This window comes from Leptonychotes weddellii, chromosome 15 (genome assembly GCF_054177405.1).
Source record: "Leptonychotes weddellii isolate Sample4059 chromosome 15, ASM5417740v2, whole genome shotgun sequence".
Classification (NCBI taxonomy): domain Eukaryota; kingdom Metazoa; phylum Chordata; class Mammalia; order Carnivora; family Phocidae; genus Leptonychotes; species Leptonychotes weddellii.
The window spans coordinates 32,221,822-32,240,556 of record NC_138383.1 but is presented as its reverse complement, the minus strand read 5'-3'; the positions used below and the strand labels follow the sequence as shown (position 1 = coordinate 32,240,556).

The window sequence follows — 18,735 nt, the reverse complement described above, 5'->3', positions numbered from 1 at the left end:
CTCCCATGATGTATTGGCAAGTGTTTGCGATGGATTCCATGACTTCCTTCCACAAAAGCATTGGGAGGCTTATGGTACACCGAAGCCAAAGATCCAATGTGGCAGATTAGCTCATCCAGCAGAGTTGGCTCAATAAGATCTGTCTCCTCAGAGATCAGTGGCTTCTCAGACAAGACTACTTCTTTGGCTGTGACAGGGTCCGTTGAGAGAAGGCGCCAATAAATATAGCCTCGGTCTCGAAGGTCAGGATTATCAGAATCCTAATGAAAGGCAAGGGCAAGAAGGTTTAAATGGAACTTTTCTCCAGACAGAAACCCAACCTGCTTGATTTATTATCAAGGCAATGCTGTAGTGATTTATAAAGAATTGGCTGTTAAGATATTTAAACTCAGGTGCCTGGGTGGCTCAGTCGATTAAGCGTCTGCCTTCGGCTTAGGTCATGATCTCAGGGTCCTGGGATTGAGCCCCACGCTGGGCTCCCTGCTCAGCTGGGAAGCCTGCTTCTCCCTCTCCCTCTGCTCCTCCCCCTGCCCATGCTCTCTCGCTCTCTCTCCCACCCTCTGTCAAATAAATAAATATTTTTTTAAATAAAAAATAAAAATAAAAATTTTAAGTCTTCCCAAACATCCAACTGTTCCCCACTTTAACCCTCCAGTGTGGTATGTATTCTTCCAGAAAGCGCCGGAGCATACATATACTCATTTTATACAAAACCAGTTTCACATTATATATACTGCACTGCAAGGTGCTTTCCACATTAGCATATACACCTGCAAATTTCCCCTGTATATATAGCACTGCATCGTTATTGACTAATGCCCTATCCATGGACATTTAGATTCCTGCCTCTTTCTCCCTTCTTCCTGCCATTCATTCATTCATTCATGTGATCATTACAGAGTGGAAATGAATACCCTGGTATCTACCTCTCAGAGTCTGTGTGTACATGGTGGCATGTATACCCATGCTGTTCCAGTGCTACAAGAGTAAGTCCCTGTTTCAGTTATCTGTATTTAAAACACAAGTACAAAGATATTTTCTTCAAAACTGGGCCAATCTGGGGGCTTACATGTGAGCTTCTAAGTAAACAGATGAACTGGTTCATGATTTAACCATGTAAGGCACTTAGCATCCAGCTAAATATTGGCAGTGAACCCAATGGTTTTGACTACATTTTTTTTTTTTTTAAGATTTTATTTATTTATTTGACAGAGAGAGACACAGCGAGAGAGGGAATACAAGCAGGGGGAATGGGAGAGGGAGAAGCAGGGGGAGTGGGAGAGGGAGAAGCAGGCTTCCCACTGAGCAGGGAGCCCGATGCAGGATTCGATCCCAGGACCCTGAGATCATGACCTGAGCCGAAGGTAGACGCTTAACGACTGAGCCACCCAGGCGCCCCCTGACTACATGCTTTTAAATGGTTTTTCTGTTTATATTGTTTAATTTGCATCCACAGTGGATTACTGGTCAAAAACAAAAAAGCATAAAGAACACCAAGATATGGTAAGTTAGTTAACAGAGTATCAAAATGGTAAACATAACTTAAGATAATCTTTTTTTTAGATTTTATTATCACATACATAGGTTGCATCATTGGAACAGAACTGCATATATACATATACGCATTATATACCATATCAAAATGTTTGTAGTATTTGAAATGCCAGGGTTATAAAAAGGAAACTGATAGTATCCAATTTACATGATTTCTTTTTTGTTCTTGAGGAGTTGGGTAATTTGTTTATAAATAGCAGCCTGAAACCTCCTCACTTAGATTTTCATTTGGAAACAAAGTTTGAACATTATAAAACATAAATAAATTGATTTGATTTTTTAAGAGAGTAGAATATAAGTTTCTCAAAATAACAGGTCAGGAAAGCAATCCCCACCCCAGCTTTTGTTGATACATAAATTAAAAGTTAAATCTTAATTTATATATTCAATCCCCAAAGCACACCATTTGAAATTTGTAGACTGTGCTTTTTATTATATAATTAAAATGAATATTGCACATCACTTGACTGGAAAAATTCAGTCTTCTGTCTTTACAAATTAGTAATATTCTTGAGGTATTAAACTTTATAATATGATTTAATAATATACTGATTAAAATACTTTTTACTTCAAATTATTTATTTCCTCTATTATGCACATATTTAACCAAATAGCAAAAAAAAAAAAAAATTCTGTGGGAATTTACAAAATTATGTACATATGGAGAGGCGCCTGGGTGGCTCAGTTGGTTAAAGAGACTGCCTTCGGCTCAGGTCATGATCCTTGAGTCCCGGGATTGAGCCCCACATCGGGCTCCCTGCTCCGCGGGGCGTCTGCTTCTCCCTCTCCCGCTCCCCCTTCTTGTGCTCGCTCTCTCAAATAAATAAATAAAATCTTTAAAAAAAAGTTTGAGAGGCCCCTGGGTGGCTCAGTCTTTAAGCGTCTGCCTTCGGCTCAGGTCATGATCCCAGGGATCGAGCCCCACATCGGGCTAGGCTCCCTGCTCGGCGGGAAGTCTGCTTCTCCCTCTCCCACTCCCCCTGCTTGTGTTCCTTCTCTCGCTGTGTCTCTGTCAAATAAATAAAATCTTAAAAAAAAAAAAAGTTTGAGTCCCCCCAACAAATTCAAAACACGGGCAAAATGCTGCATATAGAATCACTGGATTAAAGGGTATACACACTGGGGGTGCCTAGGTGACTTAGTTAAGTCTGACTCTTTTTTATTTTTACTTTTTAAAGATTTTATTTATTTGAGAGAGAGATCAAGCATGAGTGGGGATGGGGGGAGGGGCAGAGGGAGAAGCAGACACCCCATTGGGCAGGAAGCCTGATTCAGGGCTCGATCCCAGGACCCTGAGATTGTGACCTGAGCTGAAGGCAGACGCTTAACAGAATGAGCTATCCAGGTGCCCCAGTTCAATCTGACTCTTGATTTTGGTTTAGGTCATGACCTCAAGGTTGCGAGATTGAGTCTCATGTCAGGCTCTGTGCTGGGCATGGAGCCTGCTTGAGATTCTCTCCCTCTCCCTCTGCCCCCCTTCTACCACATGCTCTCTCAAAAATTAAATAAATAAAAAATAAAGGGTATATACACTGTAAATCTTAATAGACACAGACTTTAAAAATATAGTCCTATAAGAAATGAGTGCAAATTTTCCAAGACCTAAAGTTAAGAGCAGGCGAAGATCTCCACTGTTTGAACACTGCTGTTCTGAGGGCTGATTTGTTCGGCCTATTAAACGCTGGCCTTCACTGCCTCACTCTTCATCTGGAGGCCACAAGAAATCAGGCCCAGTTAAGACTTGGGACATGAGGGGCACCTGGGTGGCTCAGTCGTTAAGCGTCTGCCTTCGATTCAGGTCATGATCCCAGCGTCCTGGGATCGAGCCCCACATCGGGCTCCCTGCTCCGCGGGAAGCCTGCTTCTCCCTCTCCCACTCCCCCTGCTTGTGTTCCCTCTCTCGCTGTCTCGCTTTCTGTCAAATAAATAAAATCTTAAAAAAAAAAAAAGAAAAAACTTGGGACATGAAAACAGAAACTTTTTATGATTTTAGGGTGCCATTATGTGTTTGGTGACTCACAAAATTTGGTTTTGGATCTGCTTTTCTGTTAGCCCCATAGTTCCTTGCCAGGATCTGGAAAAACAGTACATTTCTAAAAATCTGAGAGCTTCCAAAACAATTCTTACCAGGGAAGCTCTTAAACTGGACTGTGTGTCAACATTATAACACACCAGGAAAGCCACTCAATGGCAGATTCCAGGGCCACATCACAGATTTTCATTCACTATGTCAGGAGCAGGCCCAGGAATTTATACGTCCAACAAGCAGCACGGGTGATTTTGATGATGGTGGTTTCCAGTTCACAGATAGAGAAGTCTTCAACTTAATTTTTCTTTCATATACTATACAGGGTAATTATTAAAGTCTGAACACTTCTGTGTATATTCTTAACTAATTCCTCTCTAACTACCAAAGCAAAGCAAACAAATCTTTAAAATGAAGCCTTGGATTCAAGGGTTCATTTTCTTTTCCCCTAATAATATTTCTAATTATACCACCACTTTATTTAAAATTAGAAGAATATTTCACATATACTTTACTGAATTCTCAGCACAGGTAAAAAAATATTAATTAACTCTCAGATGGGAGAGGAGCAGTATTAATAAGAAATTTGTTCAGTCATGTCCTGAACCAGGGATGTGGCAGAAACAGAACCCCATCACCCAATTCAAATTAACACAACTTAGCTGATCACACTGCCCTCAACTTAAATTGGTACCAGCCAAAAGTATTAGGTTCAGCAGCTCTTCCTGCCCACGGGTCTTGTTCCTGTGCTTTAATAAAACCACCTTTTTGCAGGGGGGGTGGGGGGGGATTAGGTTCTTATTTCACAAACTTGAGGGGAAAAAAAAAAAAGAGAAAAAACTTCCAGTAGAAATTTTATATATAGATATATGCACAATAATAATTACATACATATATGCATAATATGTAAATGTGCTTGTTCTTTTATGCTAACTCCTCAGATCTCATTAACTGATCAGAAAAGGCAGGGCTAGGGAAACTGCTTAATAATTATTTATAACCAAGTATGAAATAATCCTCCATAATGATCTTAAAACTACTAAGTTCACTTGTATGTATGGCTTATGCACAATAGTGATTCAAGCAGGGAAAGCAGGGAATTTGTAGTCTCAAAGTCATCCCTGACCTTCAGACTAGAGAAGCAGCACAGCACAGTAGATAAGGGCAAAGACACTGAAGCCAGGCTTCCTGGGTTTGAGTCCTAGCTCTGCCCCATACTAACTGGGCCTATGTCCCAGTTTCCTCATGTATAAAATAGGAATGAATAATACTGAACGGGGTACCTGGGTGGCTCAGATGGTTAAGTGTCTGCCTTCGGCTCAGGTCGTGATCCCAGGCTCCTGGGATCGAGCTCCATGTCCGGCTTTGGGCTCAGCAGGGAATCTGCTTCTCCCTCTCCCTCTGCCCCTCCCCTGCTCATGGTCTCTCTCTCTCTCTCTCTCTCTGTATTGCTCTGTCTCAAATGAATAAATAAAATCTTTAAAAAAATAGGAACAGTACAACAGTAGCAACCCTTATTGAGATTAAGTTAATATGTAAAGTGCTTACTAGAATGCCTGGTACATAGTAAGCACAATACAAATGGTTATTATTAAAGATTCTAGGGCACCTGGGTGGCTCAGTTGGTTAGGTGACTGCCTTCGGCTCAGGTCATGATCCTGGAGTCCCGGGATCGAGTCCCACATCGGGCTCCCTGCTTAGCAGGGAGTCTGCTTCTCCCTCTGACCCTCTTCCCTCTCTTGCTATCTGTCTCTCATTCTCTCTCTCTCAAATAAATAAAATCTTTAAAATAAATAAAATCTTGGGCGCCTGGGTGGCTCAGTTGGTTAGGTGACTGCCTTCGGCTCAGGTCATGATCCTGGAGTCCCTGGATCGAATCCCACATCGGGCTCCCTGCTCAGCAGGGAGTCTGCTTCTCCCTCTGACCCTCCTCCCTCTCATGCTCTCTGTCTCTCATTCTCTCTCTCACAAATAAATAAAATCTTAAAAAAAAAAAAAATTATAAAGATTCTATACTAGTCCTTGTACAAAAAGTCTAGAATCAGGAATATCTGATGGTTTACTTATATCCTGCCCTGTCCTAGAAAAGGACTTAGCAAAGCTTACAAAAATGCATCCAAGGCTAGAGAGCCTAAATCAAACTAAAAACAGAAAAATCCATCCCACAATGACCTACACATTTTCTACAGAAGATCCTTAAATTTGATTCTAAGGTTTCCAACTGACATGAACAAGAAATCTAGTCAGGTAAGCCATTCAGATGGGCAGTTAACTACATACCAATGCTTAGGAGAATCCAAAACTGGTTAGGAATTTGTTTGATGGGACCTCATAAAGAAAAACAACATATAAATGGAGTAACAAATAACTTTTTTTTTTTTTTAAAGATTTTATTTATTTATTTGAGACAGAGAGAATGAGAAACAGAGCATGAGAGGGAGGAGGGTCAGAGGGAGAAGCAGACTCCCCGCCGAGCAGGGAGCCCGATGCGGGACTCGATCCCGGGACTCCAGGATCATGACCTGAGCCGAAGGCAGTCGCTCAACCAACTGAGCCACCCAGGCGCCCTGCTTTGACAACAGTTCCAAAGAGGACAGTTTCTCATGACAACCCTTACTACAAGATGATGGTATCCATATAATTTAGTAAATGAAATTCTATTAGGGGTCCGGTATAATTCAGTCTAGACAGCCAGCCCTCTAATAATCTGGCTTGATTCAGTGGTGAATTTCAACTATTTGTAAGAATAGAGAGTCCTTGTATCCTTTAAGCAATCCTCCCTAAACACTTTATCTCAGGCAAGTTTTGATAAATACTAGAAGATGATAAGATTGAGTTTGAACTCTGACAAGAATCAAAAATACAGCTCTCTTATGATGCCTTTTAAATACAGACCCATAAGCCTTACACAGGAGATGGAGATAGGGTTGAGAACTTGTGAATACAAGAGGAACCTACCAAGGACACTTGCTTGATTATAAGATTATCCCTATCTAGAGATGAGCAGAGAGAGAAGGCCCAGATTCTCTTCAGAAATTTGTTTTAAATCCATCTTAACACAGATCCAAACGAGTGATCAAGGGTTTAGACTAGGAAGTCTAGAATGCTCACTTCAACAAGGTAATATTAAATATCCACTGCCTTGATGGTTATAGAAACTGCTTTGCTTCAGGCAAAGGAAGATGTTTAAAAGGGAAGTTTAAAAAAAAAAACACTTCAAAGAACTCTTACAAATAAATTTTAAAAGATATAAAATTAGTAATAGGAAAGATGACAGGTTAGAACTAGGCAAAGTGCTGTGAAAGGATTATAAATTTTGATAAAATACCACTATAAAGAGATGAGTAAGAAAAATGGTAAACTGAATATCTGACTCAGATTCCTATGTAGACACACACCTGAACTTCCGACAGCCTGCTACAGCTAGCCTGTTCGTAAATTCAATTAAGAACATAACTAAATTATGATGAATTGATGATTACTCTTCTAGTTACACTAGATAAAATAATTATTTTGATCTCTGTGAATCTAAAATGGTGACCCGATCTCTATGGCCGGCTGCCACATTCCTGAAATCAGAACTCATCCGAGGGAGGACCAAAAATATCCAATAATTAAGGAGGCAGCATAAGCACTTTAAAATTATTTAAAGAGACAGGCAATCAACTCTAGAAGGTAGAACAATACCTGAGACCTTTGTCAAGGCATTTACCAGCATTACATTGTACTTTCATTTGAAGCTAAAATTAAGTCCCCCAAAAGGAGTGAGATTCAAGTGAGTCACCCAGTATTATCAGACTCAATGTCGTTTTCACATAGTAGGTGCTTCATTGACAGTAAAAAAAATCTTAAGTTCAATTTTCATGAACTATCATAAAAACTGGAGTCAGTCAATTCACTTAAAAGCCATAGAACCAGCTATAATTCAGTGGTATAAGTAGACACTGTTTGTATATTTTAACAGGATCTAAAGACTGCACCCTTTCCAATTAAAACGTCTCCAAATAAATCATCTTAGAGTTTCCTGATTTCCTAAATATAAAACCAGACAAATCAAACCCACACTTTTTCTAGATTTCATACCTGCGTTGCCAAACTCAAGACTTGCTGTACCAGCTCCTGTGTTTCTGATGGTTTCTTAAGAAACAGCTTCACGATGGCAGTAAGCAGAGTGAGCTGCACCTAAGGGCATGACATAATTTAACAGATAAAGTGAAAGGCATTTACATAATTCCCTACCATCATTTCCAAAGTAGTGCTTACCCATCCATGAATTACTATGGGGGCTTTCTGATTCTGATTAAGAGACAAAGGCTAAAACTCAGCCATTATCAAAAATAGCAGGTCAAAGGTATTCATCAAGAACTTAATAGCCTCTTATCCCCAAATTGCATTTTTGGCATCAAAAATTGCTTATTTATTAAATCCCTTATTATTTACTTCCGCCAAAAGATACAACTTAGGGAGAATTAGGGAATTATCTGTCATACTAGGGCAAGAGCCAAAAAATAGTAAAATCGCACTGATCACAGCTAATTAAGAGTGAGCTACAGGCTTGTATGTGTTCCTTGTAAAGGCCCATTAAAATTACTATGGCAGAATTACATACATGACTTTCAATGTGCAGTGAGTGCAAATGCCAGGGGAAAGGAGTTTTATAATTTATCTGCTTCTCTGGGCCCGTGGCTCCGAGGTCAGGTCTCTCCATTTTGGTAGAGGAGAGGCAGAAGATGGGAGGAAGTCTAACCACCCACAGAGAATCTTTCCAAACTGCACATGCCAGACCTCACCCCAGCCCCAGGTGAGAAACCCTGCTGTAATGAGCCACAACCATAAGGAATAGGAATAGGTCATCTTCTGGTGAGAGAAAATGAAGAAGTGGTAACTTTAAAGTGTGGTTCTGGACCACTACCAGCAGCAGCATCCTGAACCTGGTAAGAAATGAAAATGCTTAAGCCCATCTCAGACCCAACAAGTCAGAAATACTAAGGATGGGGCCCAGCAACCTGTGCTTTAACAAACTCTCTAGGTTCATTAAAGTTTGAGAATCACTGGTCTAAGGCAGATTTGTCCCACCAGAAATCGGCACAAATGAAAAGATGAATTTATATATAAATTCTCTCTCTCTCTCTCTCTCTCACACACACACACACACACACACATGAAAGTGCATAACCTTTACTTTCCCTGATATCTTCCCCAAAAGATCAGACACAGGACACAGATGAGAACTTACCTGGGTGCTTTCATCATGAAAACCCTCCAGGAAGCTCTCTAGTAACTCATCTGCATTGTCAATTCTCTCAGCATATTCTCCCACAATCCAAATCATAGCTGCTCGAGCGTCTGGTTCATCCAGTGAGTCTAAGTTCTCACACAGAGTGGCAATGATACTTTCATACCTGATTTAACAAAATGGACTATGGTTACACTGGGCACAAATGAGAACTGTATTTAACAATGAAGGCTAAAAACAAAACCACCAACAAGGTACCCTAAACCGAACCACCAAACTATAAAGGCTTTTGGTCAAGAGAATGCAGAAGCTTTAAGCCAGAAGATTATGTCTTAAATTTCCCTTCAATTATGTTTTCATAACTGGACCATAAACTGTTATAAAAAACTCATCAGATATTCTTTTCACAAGGAAAAATTAACCTGCGGTATAAGGTAATACCACTAACTTATAATTTCTAACAATCTTTCCTATAACTAGATCAGAGAATTTTCCTATGTATTATTCCATTTTGCCTTCATGGTAGAGGAACAAAAATTCCACTTTACTTCTAGGAAAATGGAGTTAGACAACAGCATCCAGACTAGAAACAGTAATTTTGTCCACTAATCCACTAATTCTGCTTTTTCTGGAGATCTTTATGTCTTTCCTCCCAAGGCACCCACACTAATGACTTGTTTCTCCAAAGAAACAAATAATTCAATTATTTATTTTCATTTGTACAGGCCTATAGTGCTCTCATTTTTACCATGTTGAATCCATCTCCTTGGCTAACATAGTTTTAAATATAAAAATGACAATGTGGGGATGCCTGGGTGGCGTGGTTGGTTGAATGTCCAACTCCTGGTTTCAGCTCAGGTCATGATCTTGGGGTCATGGGATCGAACCCCATATCAGGCTCCGTGCTCAGCAGAGTCTGTTTAAGTTTTTTCTCCCTTTGCCCTCCCTCCTTGCTTGCTCGCTCTCTCAAAAATAAATAAATCAATCTTTTAAAAAAAATGACAATGTGTAATAAATTAGATGTAGACAACTGAATAGTACATTTAATTGTTTGCCCTACTTCCACTGATTAAACCAGGTTCTTGATAGCACTTTCTTATAATTAAACTGTCATAACCCCTTATTAATAGAAACCAGAAATGGGCACATTTCTCTGCTAATCACAATGAAATATACATCTCCACCCTTAGTCTTTCTAAACTTAGAAACCCAACTCTCCTCTTTTCTGGGAGAGTGGTCCTTTTCCCAAAAATACCACTTCTAAAATTTAAAAAAAATATATATATAATGCTTAATAAACCACTACCTTGCTAAATACGGTATTTCTTCTAATTCTGAGTCCACCACTAAGCTAACTTATTCCAAGTTACTTCATTTAACACTATCTTTAAAGACTAATCAGAATCTTCAGCACAACACATCTCTATGATTATAAGCAAAAAGAGATTTAGGATGCTTACAAGACCTGCTCTTATTTCACCCTTTCAGATCCTTTAATCACTTGCCTTCAAAATCAAACCTAATGAAGTATCTTTGCTTCATAAATAAGAGGGCTCAATGTGAAAAAGCTGTGGAGTGAAACTGTAGATTTTGCATACTTTTATGGGAATAGCTATAATACTGCAGAAAAGGACAGAGACTGATAATTCGTCACATGTTCTATAATTTTCTACAAAGTAGTAGGTAACATGCAAAGTAAACAGTGTAACTGTCACCTTCCTGGCTTTTGCAATCATGTGGCTATTAATTTACCATTCAAACTGAAACATTTATTTCTGAGAGTGAAAAGAAGCACAAATATTAATTATGCCTGCTAACAGGCATAAACTGAAATACGCCTGGACAATCTATGAGATGTGGGCTTTCTATGTAATAGTAACGTCACCGACAAAGAATCTGGTTAACTTCAGTATATGACAGTTGACTGTCATTCAGCTTCAAATCCTCTCAAAGTAATAAAGCAGGATGAAGGGCACCTGGGTGGCTCAGCTGGTTAAGCGACTGCCTTCGGCTCAGGTCATGATCCTGGAGTCCCGGGATCGAGTCCCGCATCGGGCTCCCTGCTCGGCAGGGAGTCTGCTTCTCCCTCTGACTCTCCCCCCTCTTGTGCTCTCTCTCTCATTCTCTCTCTCTCAAATAAACAAATAAAATCTTAAAAAAATAAAAAAATAAAAAAAAAATAAAGCAGGATGAAAAATCAGGTTTTGATCCCTGTGCTAACCACCTTATATATTTTTTTAACATTTAAAACATACTTTTATGTTTTTAAAAAATTATTTTTCATAATAAAGTATCCTATTTTAACAGGATTTTTAACAAAGTTTCCTATTATGACTAGTTATATTACAAAGTATAATTCTTACCTAGCCAATTTCAAAGTGCCTTACTTAAACATTTCCTAAATGTTTTGAGGAAGAAGGTAGAAGTATTTGGACATACTTGTTGGGGTATTTGCGAAAGATGTCCCTGATGACGACAATTGCCTCTTGGACCACATAATTTACTTTGGTCTGGATGAGATCAAGCAATGTGCTTACACAGCGCTCAGCAGATTGCTACAAAGAAGAACATAATAAATGACAAGTCAGATGATCTCTCCAATAACGCAACCTCAATATAAAGATAACTTTGAAACATACAGGTGCACCAACTAGACTAGACTAAAAGATCAGGCACTTAATTTGACCAAGCTACACTAGACGCTAGGCTATTTGATGGAGATACACAGAAGTTCCAGATATACCCCAAATTTTATTCATTGCAAAATATATTGACAGGTAAGTTGATTCAAACAAAAATAATCGTCTTGGATAGCCACGGAGAACAGAAATAAGAAGAAAGAATGAGTCAAGGTAGGAGGAAAGAAGAAAGAAAGAATAAGCCAAGGTAGGTCTTTTTCTGGAGTTCATGGGTAAGTGGAGACAGAAGAAGGCATCTTTGAACCTCTTGAAATGAAATTGCCAAATTGCATATATGCATACAAGTATGTTTTCCAGGCAGAGGGTCCATAGCTTTCATTATGTTTTCAAAGTTATCTGTGACTCAAAAAACTCTAAGGAAAATTTGCCATCTTCTGAACTATATAACTGAAAGTCTATGGCCTTAAATTGCAATTTTCCCCAGCCTATAGTTCATCTATAAGATTTAATCTATTAATCTTTTATTAATGAAGGGACTATGGGAGAATATAAGTGATAAAACTAATATACTGCAACTATAAGTCATAGTTTTTTAAAAGGAGAAGGGTTTCAGACAAGAGATCCCAAAAATCAAGGACTGATTTATCATATATCACAATGTACTACGATGGGTCACTCCATTACCTACCTCCTGATAAGATGCAATAGAAAGTACACAGCATCGCCAAAGAGGTACTTTTGCCTAATACTGAACATGAACATTACCAAATCTCTAAATTTAATTATCTACAGGGGATGGCAGAATGAGAAAAACAGTATCACTAAAATACAACCAGCCAGGGCGCCTGGGTGGCTCAGTTGGTTAAGCGACTGCCTTTGGCTCAGGTCATGATCCCGGAGTACAGGGATTGAGTCCCGCATCGGGCTCCCTGCTCAGCGGGGAGTCTGCTTCTCCCTCTGACCCTCCCCCCTTCTTGTGCTCTCTCTCTCTCACTCTCTCTCTCAAATAAATAAAAATAAAAAATAAAATAAAATACAACCAGCCAAATCCAGACTCTGGGAAATTATACAAGCCTAATGACCTTTAATAAATGGCACCAAAAGTAAGTAAGTAAAGACTTAAGAGACATTAACCAAATGCAACATGTGGATCTTCTTTAGATTTTTATTTGAACAAGCCAACTATAAAAAGACACTGACACAATTAGGGAAAACTGAATATGGGCTAGATCTTCTATGAGATTAAGAATTATTGCTAGTTGTTGGGTACAGTAATGGTATTGTGACAATATATTTTTTTAGGGACCTTCTCTATTAGATACACACACTGGACTACTCTAGTAAAAGCCTATCTGGGATTCGCATTAAAATTCAATTAGCACTCCACTCCCTGAAGGGGAGGGAGAAGATAAAAGCAGTAATATGTTATTTGTTCAAAATGGATGATGTGTAATGAGAGCTCATTATCAACTTTAGTGTATGCCTGAAAACTACGATAATAAAATCTTTTAAAGGTACTAAGTTAAACCACTCCAAGCAATTTAATGAAAACAAAATTGCATCTTGAGGTTATTCATCTGATGTCTCTATTGCTCCATGAAATGACTCTGCCATCTTTTATGTATTTTTTCCAGTTTTGGATTCTATTTTATTCATTTTTAGCTAGTAATTCCTGTGCAGTTACTGCAACAGAAAAATAATTGATAAAACTTAAGTTGTGATAAATTATAAAGTATATAGGATAAGGCTGCTTTAAGATGTAAATTATCATAAATGAAATAATACAGATACAGTGATTAACACAGGGCTTGATATAAAGCTCACATTTAGTGAGCCCTTCCTATCACTATTATAATAAAGAAAAAAGGCCATTTCCTATGATGCATCAGTATTTGAAAAACATTTAAGTCTGGGACAGTAATTTTCAAGCAAATTGTCATCTCAACCATACTGCTTTTTGATTAACGAAAAAGAAAGCCCACCATTATTACAGCAGTATGGCAGAGGGGCAAGAGTAAACTAAACATCCAATCACTGTTCAGACAGAAAAGTCCAGAAACAGAGAAATACATACGCACTTATAAAATTTAGTATGAGACAAAACTTCTTAACAGTGAGGAAAGGATGATTTGTTCTGGTGTTTGATCTCACCCTCACATTTTTCACCAAAATGCTTTCTAATTGTTTTAATTATTAAAAATATCTTTAAGTGTAAAAAACCAGAATCTTCACCATAAAAGTAGACAATAACCCTGAGTTTTAGTTTGAGGTGAAGCACAATCTTCTATGGTGCCACTAAACAACTACTGAGAAAACAACATTCTGCCACTAAACAACTACTGAGAAAACAACTACTGAGAAAACAACTACTGAGAAAACAACTCACCACATAAGGAAATGTAAACTTCTGTGCATCAAGATAGTAAATGAAATTGAAAGGAAAACAAATTGGGAAAATAACTGCTAACAAAATGAGGGATTGATATCTTTAATTATAAAGGATTGTTTTAAAAAAACCAATGTGGAAAAGCCCATTGGAAAAGGTGCACAGGACGTGAACAAGCAATTCCAAAGGACTAACAAATGAAAACAGCTCGCCTTCACTAGAGATCAAAGATGTGGCTACACGAAATAAGTCAATCAGAGAAAGACAAGTATCATATGATCTCACTGATATGTGGAATTTGAGAAACAAGACAGAGGATCATAGGGGAAGGGAGGAAAAAATGAAACAAGATGAAACCAGAGAGGGACACAAACCATAAGAGACTCTTAGTCTCAGGAAACAAACTGAGGGTTGCTGGAGTGGAGGGGGGTGGGAGAGATGGGGTGGCTGGGTGATGGACATTGGGGAGGATATGTGCTATGGTGAGCGCTGTGAATTGTGTAAGACTGATGAATCAAAGACCTGTACCTCTGAAACAAATAATACATTATATGCTAAAAAAAAAGACTTGGCTACAAAGTCCTCTTTATACCACTATTTGGAAAAAGAGCAGGAACTTTAAGGTACTACAATAAGAGGAAGGTTAAATAATGAAGCAATCAAACATTATGTCTATAATCCATTAAAAATTATGTCAAATGTTAACAGTAACATGGAAAAATGTCCACGTATAATTTAATGAAAAAGGCAGACTACAGAATAACATTTCTAGGATGATCTCATTTTTGTAAAAAGTACACCTGTGTATGATGGACTACATAGACGAAGACTGAAAATCACAACCACATCATCTCTGGGAGGGTGGAATAGGTAGGAGAAAACAGTGTTTCATTTTCATTTAACTTGTCTTTTTTTTATAATTTTATTTAGTAAACACATAATGGCTTTCCTAACAGGAAAAATATAATCTCTGTTTTTAAATTAAGGGATGAATATGGTGGCTAACTGAACAAAATAAAAATAAATAAATAAATAAAGGGATGAGACACATATCAGTATCTTATCTTGATTTATAGAAAGTAGAAATAGTGAACACCAGAGAGCAGAAGACTAGGAAGTTTAGAACTTACTGCCTTAATCTCTCTCAAAGAAATAAAATCATTTGATTTTATCTGGAAGACTAAGAAGGACCAGGGGTTTATCTCCTCCTTAAAGAAATAGGTATACACTGGAAATATATACAATTTTGTCAATCATACCTCAATAAAGTTGGGGGTGAGGGAGAGTAAAAGCTACTAAAAAAAACAGACAAAAAAGAAATAGGCAAAAGTTTCTGAAAAACAATACTATAGGATTACCTTTCCAGTACTATTTATTGATTGAGCGGCTTACTGCTTTATCTTTAACCTAACCATCTGGAACAAAATTATGTATTTTTTTCACCTCAGGATACTTACAGCAACATAGAAACATCTGTATTTACAGTTATGATAAAAATACAACTCAAACTCTTAAAGACACCTAAACTTTCCAACAGGCCCTGCTCTCACAGCTAAGCATGAAACTAAAATTCATTTTTTCTCATCTGTCATATCTTTGGAACCAACTACACATTAAAAAAAGGGTAAGATGCCGTGAAAGAATGCAGTAGCTTGGTTTAGAGGCTACCCAGAAAGTCTACTACAATCCCCTCACTGGTTCATCCCCCTTCCCATAAATGCTTAGTTAGAAACAGGCAATCATCACCTCTCCTGCCCCAATGACTGTATTTGGGTCAGGCAACTGTTTCCAACTGATAACCTTCATGACTGAAACAGGTCTAGGAAAAGCACTCCAGCAAATACAGGCAACCTAAGAGAGCTAGAAGGCAGGAACCTTGAAGGCTGATCTTAATCACTTCCAGACAAAGTTCATTCCTCACATACTCTCATATTCCCACCAGGGCACCCTGAGTCAAAGGAAGAAGTGAAAGCCATCAGAAGTTTAACCCTTCCAGAAGATTATGGACTATTTTTCCATTAGTCACAATACATGGCATTAACAGCCTCTAGAGATCCAGATGGAGAATGCTTTCTAGTAATTCCAGGGATTGAAAACCTCTTTTAACTTTGGAATGATACAATTTTGTATTATTCTTTAGAGCTTTGCCAAAGAAGTCAATAAGACAATGACAGTCTGGCAATGAATAGCACAAAATTACTCTTTATGCTACCAAAATCTCTCTGAAAATTAAGTAAATAGGTAAGAAAAGGAGTAAGAAAAGAAAAAAGAATGTGAAGAGTGGTGATAAAAAAAGATGTATCAAGATCCAATAGTCAGACATCCCCATTCCTCAATGGAGCAACAGAACGTATTAAATACCTGAAGCAACTAGGCTATGAGAACCAGGAGTAGAAACCAGGATGAATTAACTAAGTCTTGCTCCAACAACTAGACTGCTACATGATTTATCAGTGGTACGACATGAAGCAGCCCTGTCTCAAATAAAAACAAGGAAGGCCAATTAGGAACTTGGCTTTCATAGATGCTTCTCTGACACAGCATCTGTTTCCTTCCGTTCCCAAGAAGTACTGGACAGACCGTACAAATTATTTTAGTATACTTGAGAAATCATATCGTCCAACCCTCTGACTCTAAGCAGAACTGCATACAGTCAAGTAGCAAGAACATATATGGAGCTCTGAATCCACAAATCATAGCAAACAGAGGCCTTCATTAATTCCAACACATTTCTGAATGATGAACAAGTAGAGGACCGGAGACTGATGAAGTAGGGCAATGCAAATTGTAGCCCATAACACCTACTGGAAGGCTGCAACCAAGCTAAAAATCAATCTGCCCTCAAAGATCACAGAGAGGCTCTTTCAGAGGACACCGTAAAGATCAACTCCCTGCCCTAAAGCAGAAACCTGTTAGTCAGCAGCCCGGCCTATGCTCACAGAAGTCCTGATTGACTTTTCTGTTATCTCATTCTTAAATATAAATGGGTTGCAATTTATTATATGTGTGCTATATGCCTCAATGAAAAAATTATATACAGACATGCAATGGTCACCATTCGATACTCCAGATAATTTAAACCACAGACACAAAACACTGTAATTCATATCCCCAGAGACTCAAGAAGCTATTGCAATCACACAAAAATGAATGCCGTGAGAGAAGTACCAATAACAAGAAAGAGTTATGAAGAGAGGCCCCATGGAATGATGGCTATGCAGAGGCCAAACAAGCAATAAGCCAGACTGGAGCAAGTGAGAGGACAGAGGACCGGAAGACAGAAGGGTCCAGGATACAGGTTCGATACTATGCTTGAAAAGCTGGAAGAAAGGGATGCCATGAAGACACACAATGCAAGAAAAAAACAAAGGCCATTATAGAAACTCCAGGAAAAAAAGACTCTATAAGAAAGAAAATATAATCATTTGTATTATACTGGCTCTACATATTTGGTCATAATAGGGAATTTTGCAAGCCTTTAGTTGACAGAATAAATGAAGGCATATTATCTCAAGTTACAAAGATAATCTATATAGGAAGGAAAAAACCTCATGATACAACTACTGGAGAATAGGAGGGTTCAAGTAGGAATGGTGGGGTACATAAACTGTTACTTAACTCATAGCACAAAGTTAATAGATAATATCTATAATTGGTAAATCAATAAATACCATATTATTTAGAAATATGGAAGCAGCAAAGTAACTGAAACTAGAAGGACTTAAAAATTATTCCCTCTAGGAGTTTTAACTATGTGCTTTATTATTTTAATAAGTTTAAAAAACATATTTTAAAAAAAGGAGTGAAAAGAACACTCTAAATCCCGTAATGTGATCACAACTACCATCAGACACTTGCCTCCACTTTGATGGCACACCGTCCGATGGCCCGCACAGCCTTGCGAACAAAGTCAACATCCACCTCTGTGGCATATTCCTTTAATTCCGCCAGAACCTGTTAAAAATCCAGGAAGTGAATAATCAATAAGGATTCTCAAACAGCAATTTCATGGCCTAGCTGCTTCTGAAGGCCAGACCTTAAGATCTAAGTGATTTATAAACTTGAATCTGCTTTAAGTCTGACCTGAGCAATGTTAGCTTGGGATGCTAAACGAATCATGATGTCCAGTTTCTCTAGTTTAACATAGATGGGATCATTGTACTTCACAAAGAAGACTTTGATTTCCTGCTTCAAGATTTCAGGCCTGTGGTACACAGAAACACATGATAAGGAAGGCAAGACATAAACTAATCTGTGCTCCAGCCACTTCACCCCATCTGCCAAACCTCACAAACTTCCTTTATACCCCTCTAAACAGTTTCTCTTTGGCAGACAATTTTTAAGGGCTAGAGTACATATTGCTAAGAACTGCTGGAAGAACAACAATCTGACTCTAAACTATGGCCTAAACCGTATGAACCAGGCACTAGCTAGTACACTATTAGGAGGCTCATCAGAAAACAAACTAAACTGTAGAGCAACACCAAGTGTTTACCACAGGAACACTCCAAAAGCAACAGTTAGCCTCCTGATCCTGGGCAGGCTGCTCTGCCATACAACATTTTCATTTCCATATATTAAAAAGAACTTCTTTCATCTGATACTGGCCTCTGTAAAATCGGTATTATTAAGCTTAATTCAAAATCACAAACACTTTAATCACCAATTCATTGTTTCCCAACCTTTTCTGGACAATTAGATTGATATTCCTCAGGGCGACGTACTGCACCTCTGGCTCCCCAGACAGCAAAGTGACAAGTGGAGGGGCCAACTTCTTCAGCAGCATATTGTAGTAGTCGGAGTCCTTGGGTAACAACTCCAGAAACTTCATTAGGACTTTTACCGCTGAAAGCACCACTGCTGAGTTGGCATGAGATAGCCGGGGAGTCACACG

The 18,735-nt window shown here is 38.5% G+C and overlaps 1 protein-coding gene across 1 annotated transcript in view; it reads right to left on the bottom strand.

Annotated features, from left to right (window-relative positions):
- The window catches only part of AP2B1 (adaptor related protein complex 2 subunit beta 1), a gene marked incomplete at its 5' end in the record, with an annotated part of 84,186 nt that extends 65,457 nt beyond the window's left edge, over positions 1-18,729 (bottom strand). The window contains 7 exons of the mRNA XM_081805344.1: positions 5-260; positions 7,664-7,762; positions 8,817-8,982; positions 11,256-11,371; positions 17,700-17,795; positions 17,925-18,045; positions 18,524-18,729. Of these exons, the coding sequence (XP_081661470.1) occupies positions 5-260; positions 7,664-7,762; positions 8,817-8,982; positions 11,256-11,371; positions 17,700-17,795; positions 17,925-18,045; positions 18,524-18,729 (1,060 nt within the window). The remainder of the gene's footprint in view (positions 1-4; positions 261-7,663; positions 7,763-8,816; positions 8,983-11,255; positions 11,372-17,699; positions 17,796-17,924; positions 18,046-18,523) is intronic.
- Between the last annotated feature and the right edge of the window lie 6 nt (positions 18,730-18,735).